Below are 26924 nucleotides of genomic sequence, written 5' to 3'. Positions count from 1 at the left end.
AAAAAAATATCTCCTGCCAAAAAAAAAAAAGTTAAATAATGAAATCATTCTGCTTTGCAGGTCAACAATTTTTTACCTATAAAGTACAAATATCACTTGCTAAAAACTAAGAGGGCAAACACATTTCCTGGTAGCAGTGAGCTAGCAAGAGAGTGCTTCTTGCTCCCATCATGGGAAAAGCACAACGGGGCTGGGAGTGGACACTTCCAGAAAGCTTTGGCTGTTTGCAGCTCCTTTCAGCTCTGGAAGCCAAGTATTGCCAGAAGGGTTAAAACCCCCCAAAAGAAGCAAGACACCAAGCAGCAGTATCTGAAACTCCACGAAGAATCCCAGGGACACCTGTGCTCAGCAGCCTCTATCAGGAGAAGGTTCTACTTGTTTTCTCAAAGGAGATCTGCCCAGGGGAGTGCTGCTATTGCAATTAGCTACTTTTCATCTGGAGCATCTCCCACCCTTAGGGACTGCATAATGCAGTTCAACAGAGGGACCCAGCAATGGGGTGTTTCAACCACAAATGCTTTACCAATATTCAGCTGGCAGCCATTTGTACATGGGCAAGGGGACAGAGGAAACATCACTGTGGCTTTATGTTACTGCAGAAGATTTCGTGCTGCCAGTTAATTTAGATGTAAGCAAGAGCTGGTTACTCCCAGAATGGGAGAGCAGCCCTTCCTCTTCCTAAGTCACTGAGTCCTTTTACGATCAAGTTCAACTGTCCTGGATGTGCTCACTGCAGTTTCTTTCAGAGCGAGTCCTCATTGCTGTCAAATGTTGGATTGCTATGGCCTCCCATATTTCCTTCTACTGTTACTGCCACAGAATCTGAGAAGAAGGTTTCATTCAGAGGGGGCCAGGCTGAGTCCTGCTCCAACTCGTGCTGCAGCCTCTTGTAGTGGCTCTTTGAGTGGTACCGGAATGTCTTTTTCAGAAGCAGCCACAGGGGTCTGTTCTCAATGACTGCTTCCTGTAAAGGTAAAAGCAAAAAGAGGGTTTAAGGGGACCTGGACAGCCATTTACCCTTCATCCAGAGTACAAACATGGGGCAAACAGCAGAGACCCAGATCTCCCACCTGCTCTGCTCATCCATGTCCCTTAAACAGCCTTTATTGACCACATTTCATACCAGCTCCACCAGAGTTCTCCACCTGAGAACTGTGGCCAGTTCCTTCCAAGAGTCTTCAGGATCTGAGCAGAAAACACCACAGAGTGCCCATATTTTCTAACCTGGGGCAGAGCCTGATGGATCCTACTCACCAGAGGAAAGAAAAGGTGGCTATGCCTTGCATTCCCTCATCATTCAGATGGAATGCTTTAAGAAAAGGGAGCAAGGGTGAGGTAGCAGCAATTACTCCTGTTTTACTAGATATTCCCACATTGAGCTGAGGAGGAAGGAGAGAGAGCAAGACTTGACAATTTTATCTCTCCAATAATGCTGACCAGCACATCCAAGGATGCACACTCACCTCGACAAGGAAGGACACAGCCAGTGTGACTGCAAGCATTCCCACCATGGAGATTCGCCACGTGGTAGGGGTGCAAACAAGCTGGGGAAAAAGCAGAAGAAGCTATTCAGCAGTGAATCCACAGTAAACACTGGTGGACACTTGTGCAATAGAACACAGAATCATTTAGGCTGGGAAAAATCCTAAAGGTCATTAAGCCAAACCAAAAGCTTGGCACTTCCAAGTCCACCGCAGTGCCACAATTACACTTCTTTTAAATACTTCCAGGGATGATGGCTCAACCACTTCCCTGAGCAGTCTGTTCCAGTCTGAAGCCCTTTCAGTCAAAAATGTTCCTTAATCTCTAAACTTTCCTTGGCACAACCTGAGGCCATTTCCTCTCTTACTTGTTACATGTGAGAAGAAAAGTGACACCCACATTGCTACAACCTCCTGTCAGGTAACTGTAGAATTAAGATCTCCCCTCCTTTTCCTGAGACTAAACAAACACAGCTCCTTCAGACACTCCTTACATGACTTATGTTCCAGATCTTCAGCAGCTTCATGTCATAAAAAGCCAAACTCCCAAACTGGCTTACCCTGCTGATGAGCTAATACTGCTATTTTTCTTGAGGAATTACTGATAAAGATCCTTTTAAATCTATGATGCAGTAGAGAAAACCATTCTTTAGAACTGCAAGAGGAAATCTAACTGCCTTTTTACTTCCTAATATTAAGATATGGTTCAAACTGAGTATTTCAGCCCCAAACCCATTCTAGCTTCCCAGAGATGGGTCTGGCTTTCTTTCTGCTTTTGGAGATGCAGCTCAGATCCACAATTTGGATCAGCAGTTTCTCCAGGGCTAGGCTATTGCAGAGGTTTTTATTGCTACTCCCTCATTTTCTCTTCTCAGCGACTCCAGTGAATTCCCTCCAGACTTCTTGGGCTGGGAGTTTTGCAGTTCTCCCCAAATGCATTTTATCCTCTTGCAGCTGCAGTGCTGAAAAATGTCCTGCGCCACCACAGTCCACAACAGGACGATGACTTGCTTTAAAGTGCCATCTCGTGGCAGGCTCTCTAACTGGGTTTGCCTGCTGAGACGAGCTCTGTTAATAGTCACAGCAACAGCGATAAGTGGACTGTTTGACATTTCAATTTGAGCCCTGGACCCTTTGACTATCTTTCCCTTTACAAATTCCATTAATCCCATGTCTAAACTGACTTGCTACCTGACATGCAAACATACAGGACTGGAAGCTGCTCTCTGTTCAGCACTTGTGACTCAAAGCCACTGCTCTGATTGCAAATGTACAGAAAAAACAGCTGTGTGGTGCTTTTCATGTTTTGTTCCTGTGACTCTTACAGCAAGACTGTGACAGTGTCACAGTAGAGGAGGTTAACATCTCCCAGCCTCAACATGCTAATTCTCAGCTCCACTGACAACCCCATCCTTCAGCTGATGTAGATCTTATCCTTCCCTCACACTTCCCTTGGGATGGATTTGCACAAGACAACTCCCAGCTTCCATTCTGCTAGATGACATAAGTCAAGCCTTATTGGTATTTATTAATCAAGGATAAAGACAGATCCTCTCTTGCCATGACAGCCCCACTACTCTTTCCCTACAATTGCTCCAAACCCAAATCCTGCTTTGGGAAACTGCAGGCTACCTAAAATTTAAAGAGGGAGTCAGAAAACATTGGGGACTGGAACTGAGAGCTGCTCTGAGTGCCAACTGGCAGATTTTGGCAAGAGGACCTTTATTCAGATAGCACAACTTGAGAAACACGAGAACATAGTGCTTTATTTTAAACTCACAGATCCCAGCCCTGTTCTGCTCCTGGCTTCACAAGCCACCAATATACCACACGAAAGCTTAGTGATGTTATCTTCTGTTGCTTGGACAATGTGCTGAAACAATCAAAATTACATGTGTAGCTGTCCTGCTGAATGCACAGACACTAGTTTGGAGTCACTGTATTTCTAGAAGTTTCTACAATCCCAGCATCTAAAATCCACCTCTTTAAATATGATTTGTCTTTAGAGATGCCATATCTCCCTGCAAAAGTCTGTGCCTTTTGTTAAAACAATCCCAGTGTGCTTACAATGGACTGGCAGTAGGAAGAAAATCCCCTTTGGAACAATACTCACATCCATCTTGGAGTAGAGAGCATCAATGTCAGCAAACATCAAGAAGAGGCAAATGCCCAGCTGCCCTATGAGCACCACTATGAACACATCTGAAGGGATAAGAGCAAAGAAAGAAACCCACAGGTTCATGAGCAATCTCAGCTATTTGCCTTTACTGTAGAAGATTGTACTAATTTTCTGTGTTACACAGTCATCAAAAGAATCCATGAGATATAAAGGAATTTTGAGCAAGAGAAAAATCAACAGAGTAAAACCCCAGCTTTAATAAATCAAGTGCTATACATGAGTGTGGGAGAAGCATTGCAGCCACAGATTTAAAACACCAAATGGGTATTTTGAACAACTGATTTGACCTTCTATATCTGAGAAGCCTTATAGCTTTCCAGTAAGTCTCCCTCTGATCACAGTATATTCTGTGATTCAGAAAAATGGCCAGGATATAGACCTTGTTAATATGGTTATGAATGCTGCCTTCAACTTCAGTGATGTATGTCAAGACTTTGGTCTTGATCAGGATCTAGAGAGTCTAAGTAATGGAGAACCTATTGCCTTCTCCATCTGTAGGTAAATGTTCCAATGATAAGTAAATTCATTTTCTCTTCAGCTGGCATGCACCAAAATTCATCCTCCACCCACTCATTTGTGTTTTGCCTTTTTCTGGGAGACTGGTGGCTCACTTTTTCTGCTCTCTACAAGGAACTTCCCCTCCTCACTATTGCTATACCGAAACACCAAAGCCATGAAACCTGCTGCATTATTTTAACTCTTCACTGAAAAAAAATTAAAAGAGCTGAAGAGAGTTTTGTCTAAGAGCATGCTGCAGTATTTGCCCCAAAGAGAAAAAGTACAGCTCTTCCATGATTCTCTGCATCTTCTGGAACTGTCACAAACATATGTGCTCATCTTCCTTTCACATGACAGCCTCTCTCCTGATTTTTTGGCTGACATAATTTTGGTCAAATTTAATTTTTCCCTATTAAACTGCCCTCCTTATATAAGTTGACTTATATATAATTTCTTCTACCCCCATACTTACAGTTGGTGTAGATGGGTTGCCTGAAAGGCTTTCCCTTGGAAAACACTAGTGCTACAATGAGGCAATTGATGGTACTGAGCAGCCACACCGTGGTGTTTTCATAGCTCTTGAAGCCATTGTCTGTTTGCTGATGGGCTCCATCTCTCACCCCCTGGAGCCCCAGGCTGGAGGATGAATTCTTCTCATGGTTCTTCACTGACAGGCAGGCACTGAAAAAGAGTGTCACACTGCTCAGGGAATGGTCATAGTCCTGGTTATTTCCCCCAGCTTCCACTATTAGCTATCAGGAATCCTCCCTCACAGCCATGGTATAGGTTATTGGCAATGCCCACAACCTCACCACTGGTTGAGCCTACTGAACTTGTTAGAGCTTGAGCTCAGACCTGCTCTCTCCTGCAATCAAATCCTCCTCTCTGTGCTCAGCAGAAGCATTCTCACCACATGAACTGTGCACGGCAGGTTGCTGGAGAGCTTAGGGACCTCAGGCAACACTGGTTAAAGTGTTTGCACCCAGTGGGCAGCACAGTCTGCTGCAGCTGCTCATCAGGCCTGCAGTGCAGCTGATCAATGGTTTCACACAGAACTGCCCCACTGGGTCAGCCCTGTGGTATCCAGAGTCCCAGAAAGGGATCCTACCTGTGTATATCGGTCTGGGAATACCAAGGCTGCTCCTGGACCACCACAAACCCGAAGATCTGCATGCTGAGGCTGAAGAGGATGTTAAGCACAACAGAGAGCAGCAATGGGGGTGAGATGAGCTGGCTTGGAGGCCTGTAGGGGACCAGCTTTGGATAGGCACGTGTGAAACTCACTGAAATATGCACAGATGTATTTATAGTGTGTCCAAAATACAAGCAGTGATGCTGTGTAATACTGACTGTATCAATGGCCCTTTTGCAGTCTTTAATATTCTTAATAAAACATACAAAGATTGTATCAAGTACAAAACACAGAGTTGTTTTTATACAAAATCATATTGACACAGAAGAGGTGAACTAATGTCATCTATCATGAGGTGTTTTTGAAAAATAAAATGCTTTTATTTTATTTGGCTACTGGCAGACCCAAGATTATGGACACATGCTCTTTTATTCTCCTTCTGTCACATGTCACCTGTGGCTTGGGATTTTTTGCTGCCCATGTTCTGTTCATCCTCCTGAACTAAACACCTGACCAAGTTACTTGAGCTGGAGAAGGACCAAATTGTGGAGAAGCATTACCTGACACAACAGGTTTTCCTCTGTTCTCAGGTTTAACAAAATTATGTAGACTTTGAGTAAAGGAGTTATGCACAAAGCTTTGATGCAATTCCAGATAAACTACTTACAGCAATGTAGGTTTTGGCACGCAGTGTTGTTGTGGCTGACCTTTTAAGGCTTGATTTCATCAAAGTCTTTTCCTGTTGTCTGTATTCCAGCAAGGATGGAACATACCAGGATGTGGTTTTGCTATATGCTTTTCATGGTCCTGTCCTTGCCATTCCTGATTCTAAAACTTTCCCTGCACCTATTCTGTCTCAATAAAATTGCCTTTCTGCCTCAGCACTGGTTTCCCCTCTTATTCTTGGCTTACAGCTCCCTGCTCTGCAGTGTCTGACATCTGTCATTTCTTTCTTCTCAATTTTCACCTCTCTTTTCTTTCAGGGCTGTGGTTTACACAGCTTCAAATGTGAGCTGGACTCATAAAAGCTAATCCCTGCTTTTTCATTTGGGCATGGAGTCAGGTGTCTTCTTAATCCACCTTCCTAAGTTAACAGGAAAGTGCCTGAAGAGACTTTCCACTGCACTTGGTGTGGGTTTACTCCTTGGTCCTAAAGATAGCAGCCCAGTTAGTAACAACCTACACACTCAGGAAATGCCCCACTAAGTAGTTCCCATATTTAGGGCTTTTCTCAAACAAGACCCCTCTTCTACTAATCCAAACATCCTGTATTCCACACAGAGGAACTTTACCCTGCAGAAAGCTTGGCCTCCTTTTTCTTCCTTTCTCGATCTACAGTTATGTATTTCCAAAGAGGAGAAAAGTATTTGAGATCATTCTCTCATTAATACATAGGATGTCTAAGGGGCTTACTTGTCACACCAATTACAGTGGTAATAGCCAGATCTTGGAACAAAAATTGGTAATTCCCAAAGGAGTTTAGTTGCTGAAAAGAGGAAAACAAAGAAAAAAAAATATCACAAATCAGACATTTGCCATGGGCATGTTTATATCGTCTCCAGAAAGCCGTATTATATCCATGGAACTCCTGCTCTGTTCTGAAAAGCTGCTCTGCAGATAAGGAGACCACACATTTCACCACTCTGCCAATAGGTTCCTCACCACTGGGCCTGCGGTGAATATTCTCATTTTGCACATTGTTTGGACTAACTGCACTTTCAGTTCACTTCAGGCAATAAAAGAGAAGAATATTTGAAGAGACTGCTTTCTCACTGCTGGGTTACTTCAGAACACAAAGCCCTCCTCTCCATCTGGGAAAAAGCCATGCAAAAGTGGTTTAAGGCACTCCAGGGGATTTGCTTACTGTCAAGTTAATTCATGCTTTAAATGCTGAATAAATTGTAACAGCATATGCTTACACCAGATTCTTCCTTTTCACAGACATATGCCCTCATCCAAAACACCATTCAGTATCTCGGCTTCCTTTCTGCCCAGCTTGGATCTCAAGCCCTCTGGCTGAAGTTAATGGGAAAAATCTTGCCAGTTTTCTCCTGGAGGACCATGTGATCACATCACAGAAGTTTGCAGCTCAAGTAAAGGTAAATCTCCATCTCCCAGTCTCATGTGGCTTTTATGCCCTATTTCTCCTACAAGGAAATAGCAGATTATCCACTTCCAGCCAAGGTGTTCCCAATACATACCCAGTAAAGCAGGAGCACACCAAGGTACTGAATTATGCTGTACAGTGCCATGTACTTGAACATGCAGAAGGAAGTGACAAGAGCAGCACGGCCTTCCCTGTGTGAAGACATAAATAAAGCACAGCAATTAGGTGGTGGGTCTGTCCTGGTGCCTGTTCTCCCAAAAGGCTGTTGAAAAACAAGGCACGTGTCACAAGCAGAGAGGCCTTTACCAGTATCTTGCTGGGAGGTGAAATAAATAAAATCTGACCTAAATGAAAGCAAAATCTTCACTTGCAGAGATCTTGTTCAATGAAATGGGCTTGATTCCTGTCACCTGTGTTCAGTAGACTACAATTTACCCCAGCAACTTTTTCTGCTGACATTAATAGTGTAGGTAGCAAACTCTATATGAGGAAAAACTTACAAAGCCAAGCAGCTGCTCAGTGAGTTCAGAACTAAGTCCTCTACTCCTACAGTGAGCATACAAATCCAGTCAGCATAATGCTCTCTCTCTGGCTACTCAAATGTCCCAGTAAGGAAAATCAGGATCCTGGCATAATAGATGCCATATTTTACCAGCATAGGGTATCAGAGGTAGGACCTAAAATTCATTTTCGGGTTGGCTGGTGGAATTTGTTTCAGCTTTATGGAGAACTGTTAATTTTGTTATTTCTTTTGCATTTGAAATACTTTTGATGACATAGAGCTCAACTGTAAATGTCTTCCTCTTATGATAATTAAGGTATCTTAAATGAATTTCAGATAGGGATTTGGTAAATGGCAATTTCAGGGTCAAAGACTTTTTCTTTTTCTCTAGATATGCATATTGTGACATGATGGGAACACCCAAGCCTAATATTTGAGAGGAGTGGGAACTTCCTCCTTTATGAAATAGGAAAGAAAACCGCATGCCTACCTGATCAGCTCTAGAACACAGGCTATGCTGGGCGTTCGGGATGTGAAAGGTGAAGCCACCGACGCCTCCTGCTCCGACAGGGATATCCCTGCATGTGCCACTTTCAAAGCCTGAAAGGCACATTCCTCCTCAGTGCTCACCAGGGAGACACAGCAACTCACATGTCAGCCAAGCAGTGACCCCTTATTACAGGATGTGTTCTGTGACAGCAGTCCCTCTTCATCCCTGGGTGTGCTCCACCCTGAGGGTTCCTCCAGTGAGATGCCGAGTCCAGGGAAAGAATGGGGATGAGAGCATGGGAAAGTTCATTTTCCACACACCCCACAGCCATCCACTACCTGCTGCAGAAGACACGTTTGGCTCTGCCTCCTTTTTTAGCACTTGTTTGTTCCCATGCTTTATGCAGCTAGTCTGGGTTCTCTGCTTGCTCCCCCCAGGAGAATCTTCTGGTGGTTTTTGCAAGGAAAATGAACCAGTCTTTGAGATAACAAACTGCAAAAATCCCTGTCTAGGACAGCTCTTGCATGGTAAGGACCACACAGTGGGATCAGGTCTAAATCAATACTGGTGACAGTACAGCTGCTCTGTAAATAAGTGGTACACTCCCATCTCCAGCATGTGCTCAGTTTGGAATATTCTACTGGCATTGCATTAATTTATCATTTTTAATATATACTGTAAAAAAATTTCACTTACACCACAGTCATTGGCTCCATCTCCACACATGCCCACAAAATAACTAAAAAATAAAGTGATAAGGCAAATGAGGAATCACACCCTGCTCCATGCAAGTCATTTATGCAAGTCATACAAGATTTTTGTTAAAAGCCTTTCTGGAAAGTTAAAGTCTGTCTGGCCAGACAGCATTTGAGGTGCTTCACAACTGCACACCTGAAATGCCCTAAAGCTCACCTTGCTCTGGGACAAGGCCTGAGGCAAGCTAGGTAAAATAAGGGTGAGGGTCTTCAAAAGACTTGGGAAACAGCTGAAAAACAGGCAACAAGATGCTTGTGATTCAGGAATCTCTCTCTCTCTCCACATATATATATATATATATATAATATATATATATATATTTGTTTGTTTGTTTGTTTATATCACTGTGACTGTGAACAATCCAGACTGCCCTGACACATTCTCTAACCCATCACATTGAGCCAGCAGTAGCACAGTCAAAAGACAGCAAGCTCAGAGAAGCTGCAGTGCTGGGAGAGATTCTTATAAATCTTGGGGAGACAAGTGTCAGTCCTTCAGGCCCAGAGAGAAGTAAAGATGAAGGATGATATGAACAAACAGAATCCAGGACCATGGAAGTATTTAATCTTTGACAGGTTGCCAAACCAGAATTGAGTTCAGTGTCTCTTTTTTAACAGACTTTGGAATTTAATTGCCAACTTGCAGATGTGTGAGGGTTTCAGTTTTGTGCAGTTCCATGAAACTATGCTAGATAAAAGCTAGCTCTTACCAGACTCTTTACAAGCCTGTAAATTCAACAAACACTTCCAAATTCATTAGGAACTTACTCCAGCTTTTGAAACTCTTCTACAAGACTGGCTTTCTGACTAGGAGACATTCTAGCAAAAACTGTTCCATTCAGCAAGAGCTATAAAGAGAAAAACAGGAAATTATTTAAAAAAAAAACTTGAAGTAAGTTATCTCAGTAATAATTTAAATTAAAATCACCAAATATCACATTTGTAAACAACTGATTCTACACTCTGAAGCAGGAAAGGCTGATGACCAAAAATAAAGGGGATCTTAAAAAATATTTAGAAAAAGTAACAATGACAATAAGGACAAGAGACCTGGTATGCCATTTGAGTTACCTGATGAATGCAGATTGCCAGGCAAGGAGTTAGAAGAAAATTCATGAGGCTATCATGTCCACTGAACAGACAAGCTATGCTGAATTGCACCATGTGTAATATCACATTTTCTCCTGTTCTCCAAAACAGGTCAGAGTCAGTGCTGTGCCAGGGGTAGGGATATGGGCACAAATGTTTCAAATCATGTCCTCACACTGTAAGGTATGCCTGCTCCTCTCATGTGCAGAGAAAAATACAGGGACTTTCAGATCCTTCTCCATATAATAACATCAGAGATTCATCCAGCCTGTAAGTATTTCAGGGTTATAATTGTTCCCAAAGATGTCCTGATACAGATCTCTTTAGCTAATTTTACTTGGACAATTCCTGAATGGCAAGGGTATTCCAGTTACATAATCCAGATCTTACCTTTGGAAGTAAGTGCCTGAAATGGTGGGCTATAATTTGGTAAGATTTTCCACTCATGGCAAAATGATACTGGCCTGATCCCAATGCCAGCCTGATTCCTGGCTCAGTCTGACTGTCATCCTCCTATAAAATGAGACAGAATGAGTGCTGTGCCCAGGCCCTCAAAAGCTACTCTGCATTTACACAGACCCTACTACAGACAAAGTAAAGGGCATACCGTGAAGAGGGTAATTTTGAAGGCTCTGGGAAACTTGGATTCAAGGCCCATGGCCTTTGCTTGGGTCTGTAAAGGGACTGAGGCATATAACACCGGTAATTTCAATGTTAACTGGGTTTTCACTGCATGAGTTCTATCAAATGGATTGTTGCATTTGGTAGAATTCATGCAACAGTGCCACCCTGGTGGGCTGCACTGGAAGTGAGAGGGACTAAAGACAGCAGATGTGCACCACATCTAAGGAAGTCTTTGTGCAGTGAAACACAAGGCAGAAGTTGCTCGGGCTGAGGAACTACTGCAGATATTCCCAGCCGTCTGCCTGACTCTGTACTTCCCAGAGAAGGGTCCACATCCTCAGACTGACTCTTCAGGGAGAAAGTAACTGGTCTTTTTCCCAGCTTCTCTGTGGAGATGCTTGATGAAATAAATTTCTTAGCCTGGCTTGCCTGTGGTTCACTGTGTATACACAATTTCTCAACAGTGGGTCCGTGTTTTAGTTCTGTAGGTGTGGGAAAGTGCTAACACTCTCCCTGCTTGAACAGGGCTGGTTCGTTCAATGCAGCTCCACGGATTTTAAGTTCACATCTATGCCATCAAATTTGTCTTGCAGGAAAAGCAAGCATTAAAGCTGGCATCAGCTAAGCATGAGGGCTAGAGATAAATCTTTCTGATATTTCTGCAAGGCTGGTCTCAAACCCAGCTAGGCAGTTAGCAAAAATGCGTTCACAGGACAGTAAGCTCTAGGGGAGCACATTTCTATAAGGATCCCCTCCCATAAACACTCTTCTAGCACATATTCTGCTGGTGAATGGCAGTTCTCTGTTGTACTGCCATAATCCCACTCCTTGTTTAAAGCATTCCATCCTAGTTTGTTTCCCTGCTGCACAAAACCTGCTTCTGATATCTCACCAGGCTTCTGTAGTCTTCAATTGTGTTCTCTTCTAACGATTTCCAGGTTACAGATGCTGAAAAAGATCCAGGCACTTTGTTTGCTTCCACAAGAATCACTCTGTGTGTTGGAGCTATCATGCCAGCATTTTTAGCAACTGTTATAGCAGTCTGAATATTGTCCCCTACAAAAAACAAAGGAAGTATTATCTAAACATTTCTGCAGTGAGGAATTGTTTATTCATTAGCCTGAATTCTGAGTTTTCAAATATATCCTGAGCACGCATGCCCCATTTCTGCTGATTTCAGGAGGCCCTGTTAAAAAGGGATCTTGTATGACAAGCCTTTATTAGACCAGACATGGCCTGGTGAAGTTGCCAGGGACAACATAGTTCACCTTATGGCATTTTTAAAACACAGATGCGTCTTGGATTAGATATCCATGCCTTCCAACCAGTGGTGTTGACAACAGAAGACTTTTCACTTAAACATTGTTGGACTCCCTGTCTGGGCCAGTGACCACAAAAACAATCCACCTTTTTGAGATACCTGTGACCATAACACTCCTGATGTGGGCAGCACTGAGCTCTTCCAGAACAGGCTTTGTCTCCCTCTTCAATCGATTCTCCATTATCAGCAGGCCCAGGAATGTCAGATCAGATTCTATCTCCTCCCTAACAGTTAAAAAGAGACAGAGAGATTTAATTATTTATTTTCCCTTTATCACCATTGGATTTGGTGATACCAACCATCCCAACTAACTCAAAAGAATTGAAATAATTTGTCTATTTTCTGCAGACCCAGGATGTCTGTCTTTTCTATATATATTGTGTTATTTAAATACCAGCAGTGCTAATTCAGTACCAGAACCCTGAATTTCCTGCAGGACTCCCAAACTGTGGTGGCCTGATTTGAAAAGTCCCTGCACACTATACTTTCTCATTTGAGGACTGTACAACAAAGAAACAGACCTTAGTTAATGTGCCTGCTCCTCTTGACAGTAAGAGCAATCAGCCTGTGGCAATTTGTTTTCCCCAATTTCCTCCAATTCTGTTTTCCCCCACATTTTTCTTTTCACCTGTGCTATTGCTTTTTTACAGTTGTCCCTGAGAGACCCCTGAGTCATGAACTAGAGGTGTCTCAGGGACACAGGTCGAGTCTGAAGAATCTGAAAAGAAGAAAAGCTTCCAAGCATTCATTTTAGGCACCAAGGAGATGCCAAACACTTGCAGGGCAGTCAGAATAGCTGAGTCAGATGGTGCACTGCTTTCACAGCAGATCTTGTGTTTGACCAGCAGCTTTCTTCTTTCCCTCGGCAGCATAAACATCACACATGCTGTAACTGCACACACAGCTGCAAAATCTGGGCCATTTCACACACATTTGCTCATTGGGTGGAAAGGTCTGTTACGACACCTGTGTTTAAATACTTCTCTTCAATTGAAAGCATGGGTAAATCTGCAAGGAGACTAGTAAATAATGGAATTAAGAAGGGGCATGTGCTAGTGTTCAGAGTGCTATAGGCTTATGCTTCCTATGTTAATGCAGAGTTTCAAAACTGAATAAATATGTAAGGATTCTGTGCATGCGCCATAGGTGTGCCCTCTACCTTGCCCCAAGCCTATATCCAGATTTAAATCAGATTCCCACTGGCCTGAACCTAACAAAACTCTGTACTATGACTCTGCTCTTGGCAGGGTGATGTGGTGATGGTGCTTTGTGAGGCACCCCTGGCCCATGGCTGACTGTGGCTAGGAGCTGTGTTTTTTATGGCTTACCTTGTTAGAGCAGCAGGCAGCTTCCCTGCCTGCAGAGATTTACAGGCCAGGCCAATGACCCGAAAGCCCTGGGCTGTGTAGAGCAGGAGCTTGCTTTCAAAGTTTGGTGGGACTGTGCAAAAGAGGAAAACACAGTTTATCACAGCATTTAACTGCTTTCTAATGAAAGGAAGCCTTGCAGCATGGAAGGTTTATGTCCCAGAGGACCTGTACACCTAGAGTCTATCAACAGGCCAAGCATGTCAAAGAAAGGAGTTTTTGTTCAAAGAAAGGAAATTTTGTTCAATAAGAAAATCTTTGCCTCTCCTTTATCATTTTGAACTTCGGTCCTAAACTGCAAAGACTTACCTTCTTCCAGGGTGTCATAAAGGATCTCTGCTTCTCTAGATGCCCTCCCAAGATTTGGAGGGAAAACCCCCAACTTTTTTGAGGGAGGCGTACCTGTAGAAAACTCTTCCAAATATCTATTCTGCCAGAGACTGTACACCTCGTATAGGAGTTGGTAGTAACTTTTATCTCTTCTCTCTCTCAAAATCCTTCTTTGTTGAGAAGGGCTGTGTGAGAGCTTAGCCTTAGACTTGGAAGACGACAGAGACACTTTTCAGGCTTTAGTATAAAGTCTTAGACAGAAATCTAATTTTGGTCCCCTTTCATTGTACCATCCAAAGTCACTAATATATACCTGTTTCTAGGATGCATTTATAAATGTTTGTTACCTGTTTCTGCTCTACACAGCATGGCTACTGTTTCAGGAGCCCCTTTTATGTAGGCCTGTGGGTCCCCACCAATTTCCTGGGCAATGACAGACATTCTTTGCAAGGCTGAGGAAAATGGAAACTGATGTAAAATGGCAATTCCTTCCACAGGGGCCTAGGAGAAAAGCAAGTGGATTACATACTCTAGCAAGGATTTTAAACTCAGACTGAAGGATTTTAGGTCTGTCCTTTGGGCCATAGTAAGAAGCTAACTATGTATAAGGGGCTAATTTGTCACACTTAGAAATGACTGGTGCATAAAGATGAGATTAAATTTGTGCAGAAATACTTAGCTTAAGCAGTAGGAAAAGTTCGTTGACAATTTTAGCAGACTACAAAATGTAATTTACTGAAAGGATTTTACTAGTCCTGTTTCTTTAATAAGACTCTGTTAGGTCTCACACTGGTCTTGCAGAGGGAAAATGGTTGTCAGAAAGTGTCCCACCAGTGTATGTCACCAGTAAGGGTCTGACATCAGCCAGCAGACCCCACTGCATTCCCCACTCAGCTGAGTTCAGACTGAGTCTCAAGCCATGAGGACAGGCACATCCCTGAGCTGGACAATCTCTAATGCAGCATCCCCCTGTTTCTGGTGTGAGCAGCAAGCTCCCCCAGGCGTCTGTAATCAGATAGAGCAAGGCAATCCCTGTACAGGCAGTACAGGAAAGACAAAGTAGAGAAGAGCTCTCTTGGACAGCACACCCAAGCTTTCCTAACCCTTACACTGACAGTCTAACTTGATCATGGATGTGAATCTTGCAAGTAACTTACAGGGGTGGCTTGAAGTCCAGGTCTGACAACAGTGACATGTGTGGATCCTTGATCTTCATTCTGGTGTCCGCTCGCATCATCTATCACCTGTGTATTGAAAGACAAAAATATTTCAGACTGAAACACCAGTACAGCTGAAAGGAACCTCAAGGATCCATTTAGATTTCTTCCTTGCCTCTAAACAAGGTATCTTATTCATTCCTGGGAGGGGTCTGTCTGATGTCAAACTAAACACTTCCAATAATGGAAAATCCACTGCCTCTCTTAGCAATCGAGTAGAAAGCCTCACCAGGTTCACTAAGACACTACTGTACCCTTGCACAGCAAATAGACAATGTCCTCTCACAGACAATAAATCCTTTATTCATTACAACAGAATTAAATAAAGGAAAATCTTTAGATATAACATAGACTCAATGAGAAAATAATACACAAGAATTTGCATTAATGTAGAAAGCTCTGTTCTTGAAGGATTACACAAATCATTTGGGTTTTTTATCATCACAACATGATTTTGAGGAACAAAAATATTTTTTTTGAAGGAAACTCAATTATTCCTGTTTCACAAGAGTTCTTTAACAGAATTCCTGAGTTTTTCATAACTTTGACAGGTGTCTGGCTAAACCTGAGATGGCAAGGTGATGTCCCCACTGTTCGCATAACAACAAATCTCAGCTTTACCCAGTTAGTGGCCTCGAACATTTTCACATCCAGTGGGTCTCCTTGGATCTTGCCCTCCCAAACAATTAATGAATGACAAACTGCTAGTGCTTTGAACACTGGGCCCCAAGGCAGGCCGTGGTCTGCAGGGAAACTGTGAATATTCTGAAAGCTAAAGCAAAAGAGAGCATAAAAGTTACTCTCAGAGAACACCAAACAACATAAGACTAACAGAAAAAAAAAATCCTAAATTGGGGGCAGTTAAAGTCCTATCCTGAGCCTGGACTACATGGATGTTCTGGGGACTTGTCCTCCCACATGAACTGCTTTTCATACACCTATAAAGGCTGGGATACACATGACCAAACCAGGTGTCTTATGCTAGTTAGGGAATCCAATGGGATGGAGGGAAGAACAGATTATTATAAAATATATTTCTTGAGGCTTGTGCAAAGATTCTTTGAGTTCTGAAGCTGATATAAGTTCGAGCAAGTCTGTATATGCACATTTCTGGAAATGTAAATGGGCAAAGTCAAGGCCACTGAAAGAAGAGAGTGTCAATCTTGTGGGTAACAATGACTTCCTGTCAGAGAGGGTTGGGGTTACACTGCAGGTCTGAGATCTAACCCAGGCTTTCAACTGAACACTATCTGCCCAGACATGCTGTGCCAAATGCTGGCAACAGTGGCTGTATCTTTTCATCTGGAGCAGGACCCCTGGGATAAGGCAAACAATTCATTTTCCAGAGGATATAGAAATAAAATTTAAAATCTAAACATGGGGAACTTCAAATGCTTAACTGTTTAACAATAACTGTCTTTCAGATTTGGTCCTTTGTCTAGTAGAAAAATCCAATCACTAACAAAATTTAGATGCCATTGTTGTGTCAAGGAGCCTTACCAGTTTCTTTCAGAGGGCAGCAAGCCCCAGAGATCCAAGCCATCTTCTGTTAAGGTGCCAGTCTAAGTTAAAATGTACATTTAAATTAACTTCCCACATAAGAGCTCCAATAGAAATAAAAAACAAGACTTATTTTAAGAAGTTACTGTCCAAAAAATACCAGCACGGTGCAGAGCAAAAGTGCTACCAGGCAATTCCTAGATTACAAGAAAAACAAGAAATTGCCACAGCTTCTGTTCAGACAGGAAGAACTGAAGTACAGAGCACTGCTCATTTTGTTTCTAAAATACAATGGAAATGCTCATCAAACCCCAGCCTCCCACTCCCAGCATAGCTCCATTACCAATGAGGGCATAACCACCACACAGCTATTACTTTGTCAAAGCAGACAAGGTTCAGCTGTCCACACATGTTGATCCTCTGTGGGCTGATGCAAAAGATGCCCTTTTTCTTCAACCTCTGCTGGGTATAAATGATTCCTGTTGTCAAGGCAGCTGGCAGAGCTGGTGGGACAGCAATAGTGATAACATCCAAAGCCTTCTTCACCACTTCTCCTGTCTCCTCCTGCCATAATAACAAGGACAGTTACCAGGAAGAGAGTGGCAAGAAGTGCTGCTTGCACTGAGCCCACTTCATTGCTCCTCCCCTCCTCTGCAGGTCCTCCAGGCTGTGCTGTTTTCTGCCTGTGGTCCACCACATATTCATCTCTATAAGAAATTAATAGGCTTGATTTAACCAGAGGCTTTAAATCCTCATCACTGCTAAAGAGCAGCCTCCAGGCCTTCATCCATTCTCTATGCAAACAAACCTGCCAGGTTCACAGCCTCCTCCAAAACAATGTGTTCAAACATGCCAGATAGATCATTGCACCCTCAGTCAAACCTATTTTCCCATGACACAGCACACAGGAATCTGCTATTAATGTGGGCATTCATCCAAATGCCTATAGGCACAGCTCTGGACTGCATGTTATGGTGACAGGTGAGACATATGGGATGGTGCTGAAAATGAGGGCAGAATGTATGAGCTAATGATTTCTTCTGACCTTATGTTCTAGGAGTTGTGAAAGAAAATTGCTTTTACCTGCAGGAAGAGACATGGAAGTAACAGTTACCTTTGTAAAAGCAATCTATAATTTGGGAGCTTAGAGGTCAGTGTAAAACCAACTGCCAGGACGCTGAGTGCGGATGCCGTTATCCTGGCCAGTTGATATGAATGCTAAAGAATTGAATGCTTTTCAAATTGGGGTTCCAGGAATGAGACACTGCAAGCTAAAGCAAATTTGCAGTTCAGAAGTACTTGCAAATCATCATAGAGATCTACTATTACTACTTCTGAGCTTGGGACTTTGGCCACAAATCATGCTGCATTTGATGTGCTGAATTTCTGTCATGTTCTGGTTCTCCCTTCATTGATATTGTCTCAGACCACAGAACACACCAGTTTGATCATATTTTGTATCTATTTTATGTTAGAATGAAGTACTTACCACCCACCTTTAGATAAACCCTCACAGAAGAGAAAGCATTTAGTACATCCTGTGATTCAATCTTAAAAGATTGACAAGACAATTTCAGCAACTGAGATAGCATCAGCATGTATTTTACATATTACAATGGGGAAGTTAAATTAAAAGGAAAAAAAAGGAAAAACTGCAAAGCAGACAGAAGAATATGTTCTTAAACACACTTTGTTTGATATCCTAAGGGGAAATAATCTTCTGAGCCAACTGATTGTAGATTATTCCTCACGAGAAAGATTATTCAAAAGCTGAATTACAGAATCAACCTTACAACTCATGACTTGGACTTTACATTGGCAGAGAATTATCATGGCATGAATGATTTCTTGAAGGCTTCTGAAAAAGCTCTAAATCAATTAGGCTTTAAAATTTGCAGAACTACTGTGTACAGTGTATAACTGCTCTCACATAGACTTTGATGCACGAGAATGAGTGAACTGTTTTACAAGGGTTTCAGGTGAACCATTTCTCCTGCATTAATAACTCACCCCATTAAGTGCAAACACACACACTGTGTAGATCATTCCAATGGCTGCAAATGCTACGAGGCACATCAGGAACCGGAGGGCATCTCTGTACAGCTTGAAGTTCATGGGTTTAGGGTAGAGAATGGACCTCACCAGATCCCCCTTGGCTGTGTTGAAACCTTGAAAGACAAACCATTCCAAGGGGAAAATATTTTTTTAAATTCTCTGCAAAGAATGGGGGGCTTCAAAATTATTCATGATTTCTGCAACTTATGGAAGAAGGCCCAGGTGTTTCATTGTAGTGTATGTGACCTTATCTGCAGAATATAGAAAGGAGTTATTTTTGTCTCGGGGGGGAAGGATTTTTTCCTATCTTCCTTAGGGGGAAGGATTTTTTCAATGCCTAAGAAGCAAAGCAAAATTCTTCTTTGTAATTATATGCTGGCAGTTTTTGTAGAAGTTATGCCAAGCAAAAAGAAACAATGCATAATAACTTAGCCCAGCCCAGGATAATTATTCTCCATCTGTCTGTTGTAAGTATGGATTAGTGCCTTTAACTTAATGTTATTTGATACTTTGTCAGACTGTTCCAGTGAAAAAAATCATGGAAGGAAAAGTGAACTCGAGTGTTGACTGACCAGTCTGCAGCACCACGGCTTTCACTGGTCCTCTGTCATCTGCCTTGGTCTGGATGACCTCTGTTCCACAGAAGAGGACGTGCTTTCTGTAATCCTCTGCACAGTACACTCTCCAGGACTTCAAATTATCACCTTGTGGTAGGTGGATCTTTGTTACAGGAATACTTTCTCCTAGGGAAGATTAGTTCAGATGAGGAAAACTGCAGTACACTTAATAACAGCCTGCTGACTTTCAAATAAGTACCCAGACATCTAGATGGTAAGTTAAAGGTATTTACTAGAGAAAGCAGTTTACAGAAATTTTACTTTTATGTTTTGACATCTTCAGAATGAATAGAGCTTAAAGCCTAGCAAACAAAGAGACTGCCAGAGAAGAGTTTTCCTCTGCATCAGTACAGCAGCTTCATGTAAGTCTGAGAACTGAAAGCAGTCCAAGGACTCCAAACCCTGATGTAGATGTAGAGACTTGAAAAGAGGCCTGAACTGGTGTTGCATGACTGCCTTTGAATGGCCACAAGTTGTTTACCTAACTTGAACCTCACGTGCAGGTCACTACACATTCCCTCAAGCAGATGGGAACATGATATCCCCTATTCTCCCTCTCTAGTAAAAAGGAGAGCCTTTAGCTCAGTGCTTGACAGGTGACAAATACCCTATTTATGTCAAAGCAGACAGTAAGGTGAAGAAGAAATGTTTTGTGACAGCTGAAGTTTTCTAAATGAAACGTGTTTCCGGAATTTCTCATTTATGTGAAATTTCAGAATGGTCAGTTTCAGTTTGATTCAGACCAAGACCAAATTTAAAGACAGGAAATAGAACTGTGACCTCCTCCTGCACCAAAAATCCTGCTTTTCAGTAACCTCTCTGACCTGGTGTGTCCTCCACTGCTATCACAGGAATGTGAGGCTAAGTGTCTGGAAGGCTAGACAGACACTCCACAGGAGATGTTACAGTGATGAGACATCCAGTAAGTGACAGAAACCCCTGCAGCCAGAGTGACCATGGGCCCTGTGTAGGAACAACTTTGCTTCATATCCATTTTCCTCTCCCGTCCTGCTCACTCCTCTTCACTGTCCACTCTTTTCCTTCTAATCAGATCACCTTTTCCTAAATGCTGCATCCCATGAAAGTAGGAAAGGATAAATTGCCCTTCCTCAAGTCCACATTGTCTGTTCAGACAATTAAGAATTCAATCTCTATTATATGGAACCAAACGAATCCCCTTCTCGGCCAGCTATGGACTGTCTCACAGAAAGGGATGTGCATGATAACTCTGTCCTGTGTCCCTGGCTGAAGCCATGGGCAATGGTGGTGCTCAGGTGGCAAACCTGGGAGGGATGAGCTGTACCTGTCAGCATGCTTTCATTTACAGTGCACTGCCCGCTGACCAGGATGGCATCGCAAGGCAAAAGGGTTTTGCCCTCTTTCAAAATCAGCAAATCTCCAGGAACAAGATAGTGTGATTCCAGCTCTTGGAAACCTGAAAATGAAAAGTAATGCAAACTTTGTGCTTCATATATTTCTCTGTAGCAAGGGGGAAAAAATACAAGGAACTAATTGCTGAATAGAATTCTTTATAATGGATGAGAAACAAAGGACCACAGTAGGAGCTATGTATACAACCTCCAATATTTAAGACAAGCCTAGGCTTCAGTTCCAAGTGTAGAATTCCTCCTTATCTACCCAGGATCACAACCACTGGTTACTGTTCCATTTCACTGACCTAACTGAAGAGCCTCGGATCTAAATTTCTTTATTTGACTTTGTCTCTTTGGATTGCGCTCTAGATACCTTTACAATGAACAGACTTTGCAGGGAGCAATTAGGTGGACATTTAATGGGTGTGTTGTTGGCTACGTCAGCACTGCTTTAAGAAAAATTACTTCATTTTCCTCACAATTTTCAGCTAAGGCTGAACTCAATTATTAATATGTTTGATATGCCACAACATATTTCCAAGTCAAATTAACTCTATGTGCAGAAGTGAGTTAACTGAGCTGAGAAACAGAAGATGAAAACCACTTTAGAATAAATCTGTTACTATACATGCTTTATGTAAATTGCTATAGAAACAAAGAACATTATAAAAAAGAAGCATAGAGGAGTCACCTTCCTTATTTCTGCAGACAGTGACCATGATGTTGTTATGAGACTCAACCAGTCTGTGCAGTTTAATAGATTGCTATAAATTAAAGAAGAACAAACAAAAGTGTTACATCTTACTTACATGATGCAATTTGTACACTAACAATTATTTCCTTTTGTTATTTGTGGTTATGAGAACCTTCAGAAACTGGGCTCCAGCTCTACCAGGAACTATACAATCACAGAGAGAAAGAAATTCCCCACCCTAATTACAGAGAGTGTAACAAAATGTTACCAGGTGAAGCACTGGAATGGGGAAGGGAGGATGTGGGTAAGGTACCACACAGAGGTTATGATGACTAGGAGGCCAGGCCATTGCACCTGCTACTACACAATGTCACAAGACTAAACCTCTGAGTAAGTCTTGTAGCACTGTGTGCATGTTGTAACATGCTGACCTGTCCCAGACATTAAATCTGCCTTGTGGAAAATGTGAGGTGTCTCACCTTTCTAAGATCATATATGGTCAAAAATATTGAGAGGAGAGACATGAATATGATGGCAATGGCATACTCCATGTAATCTTCAGCAAACCACAGACACACACTGAACAGCTGGAACACGTAAAATGGATTTAGGACCTGTTTGGAGAGATAGCAGTGGTAAAGAGGTGGCCACATTTAAATGGCCTCAATATATTTAGACAGTCCAACCTGTTAGAAAAGGTCTGGAATAAGAGACATTAAGTATTGGGACTTCTGACCCCCCTTTGTAATTTTCTCAGCAGTCACTTTAGTCTAATCAGATCGAACCATCTTCATCTGACAGAAGGGACAAACCAAATGGACCAATAGGATATTATTTGGGATGTCAATGACTCAGCCCAATCCTTGTTTTGTTTGCTTCTTACAAGAAATGTAACAAAGGTGAGAGAAGAGCAGATTGTGCAGTGAGCATGGAGCTCACCTACCATAAGCACACTGCCACAAACACCCTGTTTAGGCCACGTATAGGCTGTTCCTGATTGAAAGAGATATTGGTGCTTTGTGTGGTGCTGTGACCAAAATCATGAGCTCATTGGAGCTCTCTGCAGCTATAGGCATGTACCAGGTACTGCTGTTCACTTAACCTCTGTTGATTAAAAGACAGCCCTTGTCTGGAAAGTTTGATCTCCAGTGCAGCTTGGAAACCTTCAAGGGCCCTCAGAAGGCAAATAGAATGAGCTCCCAGGACACAGATACATAGAAATACCAAGCAGACACACAGATATGGGGATGGAGGATAGGAAAAAGGGAGAATGAAGGAATTTATGATGATTTCATAGAACAGCTTTTGAAACAGGATGCAAAAAAGAAATGTGCTTGAAGAGTGAGTAGTGGGAAGTCAAATCAGATATAGAATCAATTATATGCACACATGGCCTCCCAAGCAGCTTAGACTAAAAGCAACAGAAATGCTTAACCTCTTTGATGAGTAGTTTCCAAATAGGGATCACTGGAACATCAATAGTGTTTGGCCCACACATAACTCTCCTGTATGGGATAAAGATACATCACTCACAGATAAAATAGTGACAGTGTCACTTGCTCAAGAAAATACAGATTTCAGTAGTCCTGAGAGCTTCTTTAGATCCCAGTCTAAAGGCTGTGAGGATATTTTTTCAATAAAAGAAATTTAAATGTCCCTCCAGTGCTGACATCAGAAAAGATGGCTGTACCAGTGACATTTAGTTATGCAGAAAAGAGGTGTAACACAACCTCTAAGGCAAATGTTTCTATCATACACAAATTACTTTGAGAGACCATAAACAAAGGAATTCTGCATCTAAAACCAAATTATCTAAACCCAAATAATTTTGCAAAATTTAAGAATGATCAGAATGTAAGATTTGATATGAGCTAAGGTCAGGAGCTGGATTTTCAGTATTCAATCAACTGAAGATTATTTCTCTAGCAGTTTTATAAACACATGTGTAACTTGCCTAATGATACAGTAGTTTATGAGAATAAGTTCAATGACTAGAACTAGTTGATTTGGAGCTCCAGTGAAGAAGCAAACACACAATTTATCTACACTCTTCCACAGAGGCTTTCTCTTACTCCAAATAAGAACTGCTTAAAGTTAGTTACAGGACATAGTTATTTCCTGATTCAGAACAATAACAAGGATAAATACTGAGACACTTCAAAAACTTTAACAAGGCATAAACAACATTCTCTAGCCCTTTTCATTCAATATTTCCATGCACGACTCTTTCATTTAAAATTATGTGCATATTAATAAATACACAAAAAACTTGTGGGAAGTGCAGCAGCAGATCAAATTTACATATCCTTGAAATCAATATGCTGAGTGTTCATGTTTTACAATAATTACCTGACATTCTGTTCATTGCAGGTGAGACCAGAACCAAATTTATCATGTATAGCTGAGCAAGTGTAGTGGTCTTCTAGGACTCTAAAAGAAAGGGAATGTGTTCCTTAGGATGTTATTCACAAAGACACTTGACTTCTTCAGAGACTTGTGCAACCAGTGCAGTGAACTCACCCAACTTTCTGGAACTGTTTTGCATAGACATTCCAGACATAGCGGATTTTTTGTACTTGGATAGTTTTCACCTGGAAAACAAGACAGGTACAACAATGCATGCAACACAGCAAACAAAAATACTGTGAGACTTGCTCACAGAGCTCAACTGGGCATCCTCACTGGGGTCAAGTACAGATAAAGAAATTTTATGGGGGCAAGGAGGGAGAGGAGACAGGATTGCATTCACTGACACCCTAGATGAATTTTAGATTGGGATCCCAAATTTATAATTTGGGAACAGTGCAGGTTCCAGTAAGCTTTACAGATCTTTAGGTCAAGCAAGTACAAAGAAGTGTTCTTTCTGAAGGGAATAATCTTCACTCTGATCTCACAGAATGAATGTAAGAGATCACTGATGCCATGGTGGCTACACAAGCAGCTGAAAAAACCAACATCTCCCTTGTCTTCTGTCTAGTTTTGGGGAAAGCAGGGGGCTTTGGGGCATTTCCAAGCATGGTGCTAAGTCTTTCAGCTAAACAGATGTGCCAACAGACAAGAAAGGCCATCCCAGGATACTGAGTCACTGCTGATGCTAAGCCCTTGCAGAGCAGTTATCCATGAGGAGCACACGCTGTCATTTATAACTTGCAAGAGGAGTCTGTCCTGTCCAGCACAACAATAACAAAGCCTGTTAAAGATAATGGCACTTCCTATCAGCTGGCAGAAGGCAAGGCTATACACCTGTACACATGAGTGGTAAAGAAATCTGCTCCAGGGAACTCTCCCTACCCAGCGCAATAAGCATTATTATAGGCCAATGAAATCTAGACTCAGCTCATCCACTGACTCAAAGTGGAGCTATAACCACAGTCATTAACTTAACAAGAAATCTGAAGTTAGGATTTCATGCAATAGGATCTGCAATATCTACAATGCTAAAATCTGGAATGGGAAGAAAGGGACTCAGCTCCCTGTCCCAAGAGGTCCTTGGACAGCTCTTGGGCACTACACAGAACTCTGTGCACTCAGGTAGTTAAATGGAAAAAACATTTTGAAATTTAATTATAAGTAGGGACTTTTGAATTAGTAGGGAAGGATTAAACTGTTCTCTCTTTGCTGCTTTTGGTCTGGTCTTTTCTATCTAGATGTTTAGGTTGAAAGTGGTGTTCGAAGGGCCTATTATTTGAGGCTATATTTGGCTTTTTTTTGTTACTAATTTGATCCTCAAAAGAATGTTACAGACCTATCTCCACGTTTTTTCATATTGTGCCAGCTGATTAAATTAGTTGGCACTAAACTTTCCTATGTACATTAATATATGTCCACAGTAGAAATAGCAACAGCTTTGCTCAGCTAAAGTTAGGTTTATATTGAAAATATTTACTAAAAATTGTTGTAGATATAAAAAGTAATTTTAGTAAGTTAGTAATTTATTTCCTGAAAGGGAAAATAGCTCTTTTCTGGATTCCTCAGTGCAGTGCTCTAGTATCTATAATCAAGAGCCGGATTTAGCAAACGTATCATTTTGCATTCCTATTGCTCAAACAAACTTAGCATGTAATGCCAAGCAAGGCACATAGCTGAACTGTCTGGTACATGTTTTAGACATGGGATAATTACATCTACTCAGCTGATGGGGGACACTGAGATCTGCTTGGATCAATCCATCATCTACCTTCTCCCCAATGTCTCGCTGGGATCTCAAATCTATGGGACTGGCAGAGACCAGGATACCTTTTTGCAAGAACTGTTAACAGTGACTCCTCTTAACCCAACTCCAGCAAATGTACTTTAAAGAAGAAATTGTTGCATACAAAGGTAAAGAAGCAAAATGTGTTGATTAAACATTTCTGGAAACACTGATCTAGCTCAGGTGCTTTTCTGTTCTATTCACTATCTGCATTCATTGCTGTTTTCATGTTACTGGGGCAGCTGCATTCAGTTCTGCACAGTCTCCTTTCAGACACACAGTCACCCCTAAATTCCCTGATTCCTATGCCAAGAATGTTTTTTAATTTGGAACTGATCCTCCACTGCAAACCCCAGTTTCCTGAAGCTCTCTTACTTATAACATAGGTATTCTCTCAGAAATAGTGAGAATTCTCATTTCATAACTCCCCTCAGAATAAGAGAGGATTTTTACAGAGGCAAGTACAGTTGAATACAGTTCTTTTCTTTTCACAGCTCACTTTTACTCCATGAAGCATGGCTGAGATTTGCCATCATCTCCCAGAGGCTGCAGAGATTACTTTACTTACTAGCAAACTTGGCTTCATTATGGCTTTGCTGAAGATTGAGTCCTCCTCAGTGGCTGGATAGTCTGATCTACTTTTGATAAATGCAGACACAGAGATCCATGTCACAGTCTTACGAGAATAAGTCCGAAAATCATCCTAAGTGTGTATGGAAGAGAAATGTCACAATTTGCCCCAAACACAGACCAAATTCACTTTCACCTTGGAGTCAAAGATTACAGCAGCCTTTCTAGAGCACTACTCTGGCTTTTCTTAAGGATTAGCCAACAGAAGCCTCCCAACACTTGAGATTTAGAGAAAAATCATTAGCATAGGGACAGAACCACTGTCCTGTCAAAACGTGAGTACTGCAAACACTTCAGTGACCACAGGTCTGGTGTTTGGCTGATAAGGATGGAATGTGAACACCCAGGTCAAGATCTAGGGCAGGCAAACAGCACAGGACAATCTGAGATGCAGTGACCGTGCTGTAAAGGGAAGATCAAAAGGAACACAGTGCTGTGCTGCAAAATGGATGTTTAGTGCCAATACCTCTACAGCCACTCCTGAGTTAACACTCCATTGGAAGAAGTGTCAGCACTTATGGCACCTTAGACAAACTTTACCACAAACCGAGTTCACGACCTTCCCATTTTTTATGAAGCAAGTTGAACATTAGAACTGCCTGATGACAAGGGTTGGTCTGAGAGATTAGAGCAACTACTGTATTGAGTAGCCTCATGCTAAGTTTCAGCCCCAAACATTGAACTACATGCATTAAGGCCAACTATGAGATTGACTTACACTCTGTGTGTGACCAGTTTTGCTGTTATGAAACTTTAATGGGAAAAGGGAAG

At 41.9% G+C, this 26924-nt stretch overlaps 1 protein-coding gene across 1 annotated transcript in view; it reads right to left on the bottom strand.

Moving 5' to 3' along the window:
- Positions 1-742: 742 nt before the first annotated feature.
- Positions 743-26924, bottom strand: part of LOC311157385 (putative cation-transporting ATPase 13A4) — a gene marked incomplete at both ends in the record, with an annotated part of 35663 nt that continues 9481 nt past the window's right edge. Inside the window, 28 exons of the mRNA XM_084212074.1 lie at positions 743-964; positions 1464-1544; positions 3595-3683; positions 4631-4839; positions 5267-5441; positions 6704-6776; positions 7492-7588; positions 8390-8499; positions 9086-9128; positions 9913-9992; positions 10624-10746; positions 11750-11913; positions 12278-12402; positions 13507-13618; positions 14223-14376; positions 15033-15119; positions 15714-15864; positions 16593-16654; positions 16968-17156; positions 18603-18760; positions 19220-19390; positions 20568-20699; positions 21329-21401; positions 21811-21945; positions 22767-22836; positions 23681-23761; positions 23852-23922; positions 26092-26226. Of these exons, the coding sequence (XP_084068200.1) occupies positions 743-964; positions 1464-1544; positions 3595-3683; positions 4631-4839; positions 5267-5441; positions 6704-6776; positions 7492-7588; positions 8390-8499; positions 9086-9128; positions 9913-9992; positions 10624-10746; positions 11750-11913; positions 12278-12402; positions 13507-13618; positions 14223-14376; positions 15033-15119; positions 15714-15864; positions 16593-16654; positions 16968-17156; positions 18603-18760; positions 19220-19390; positions 20568-20699; positions 21329-21401; positions 21811-21945; positions 22767-22836; positions 23681-23761; positions 23852-23922; positions 26092-26226 (3372 nt within the window). The remainder of the gene's footprint in view (positions 965-1463; positions 1545-3594; positions 3684-4630; positions 4840-5266; positions 5442-6703; positions 6777-7491; positions 7589-8389; positions 8500-9085; positions 9129-9912; positions 9993-10623; positions 10747-11749; positions 11914-12277; positions 12403-13506; positions 13619-14222; positions 14377-15032; positions 15120-15713; positions 15865-16592; positions 16655-16967; positions 17157-18602; positions 18761-19219; positions 19391-20567; positions 20700-21328; positions 21402-21810; positions 21946-22766; positions 22837-23680; positions 23762-23851; positions 23923-26091; positions 26227-26924) is intronic.

Source organism: Fringilla coelebs, assembly GCF_963513975.1.
Source record: "Fringilla coelebs genome assembly, chromosome: 10".
In the NCBI taxonomy this organism is placed as follows: domain Eukaryota; kingdom Metazoa; phylum Chordata; class Aves; order Passeriformes; family Fringillidae; genus Fringilla; species Fringilla coelebs.
Note: the sequence above shows the minus strand (reverse complement) of the source record. Positions and strands in the feature narration are given on the sequence as shown.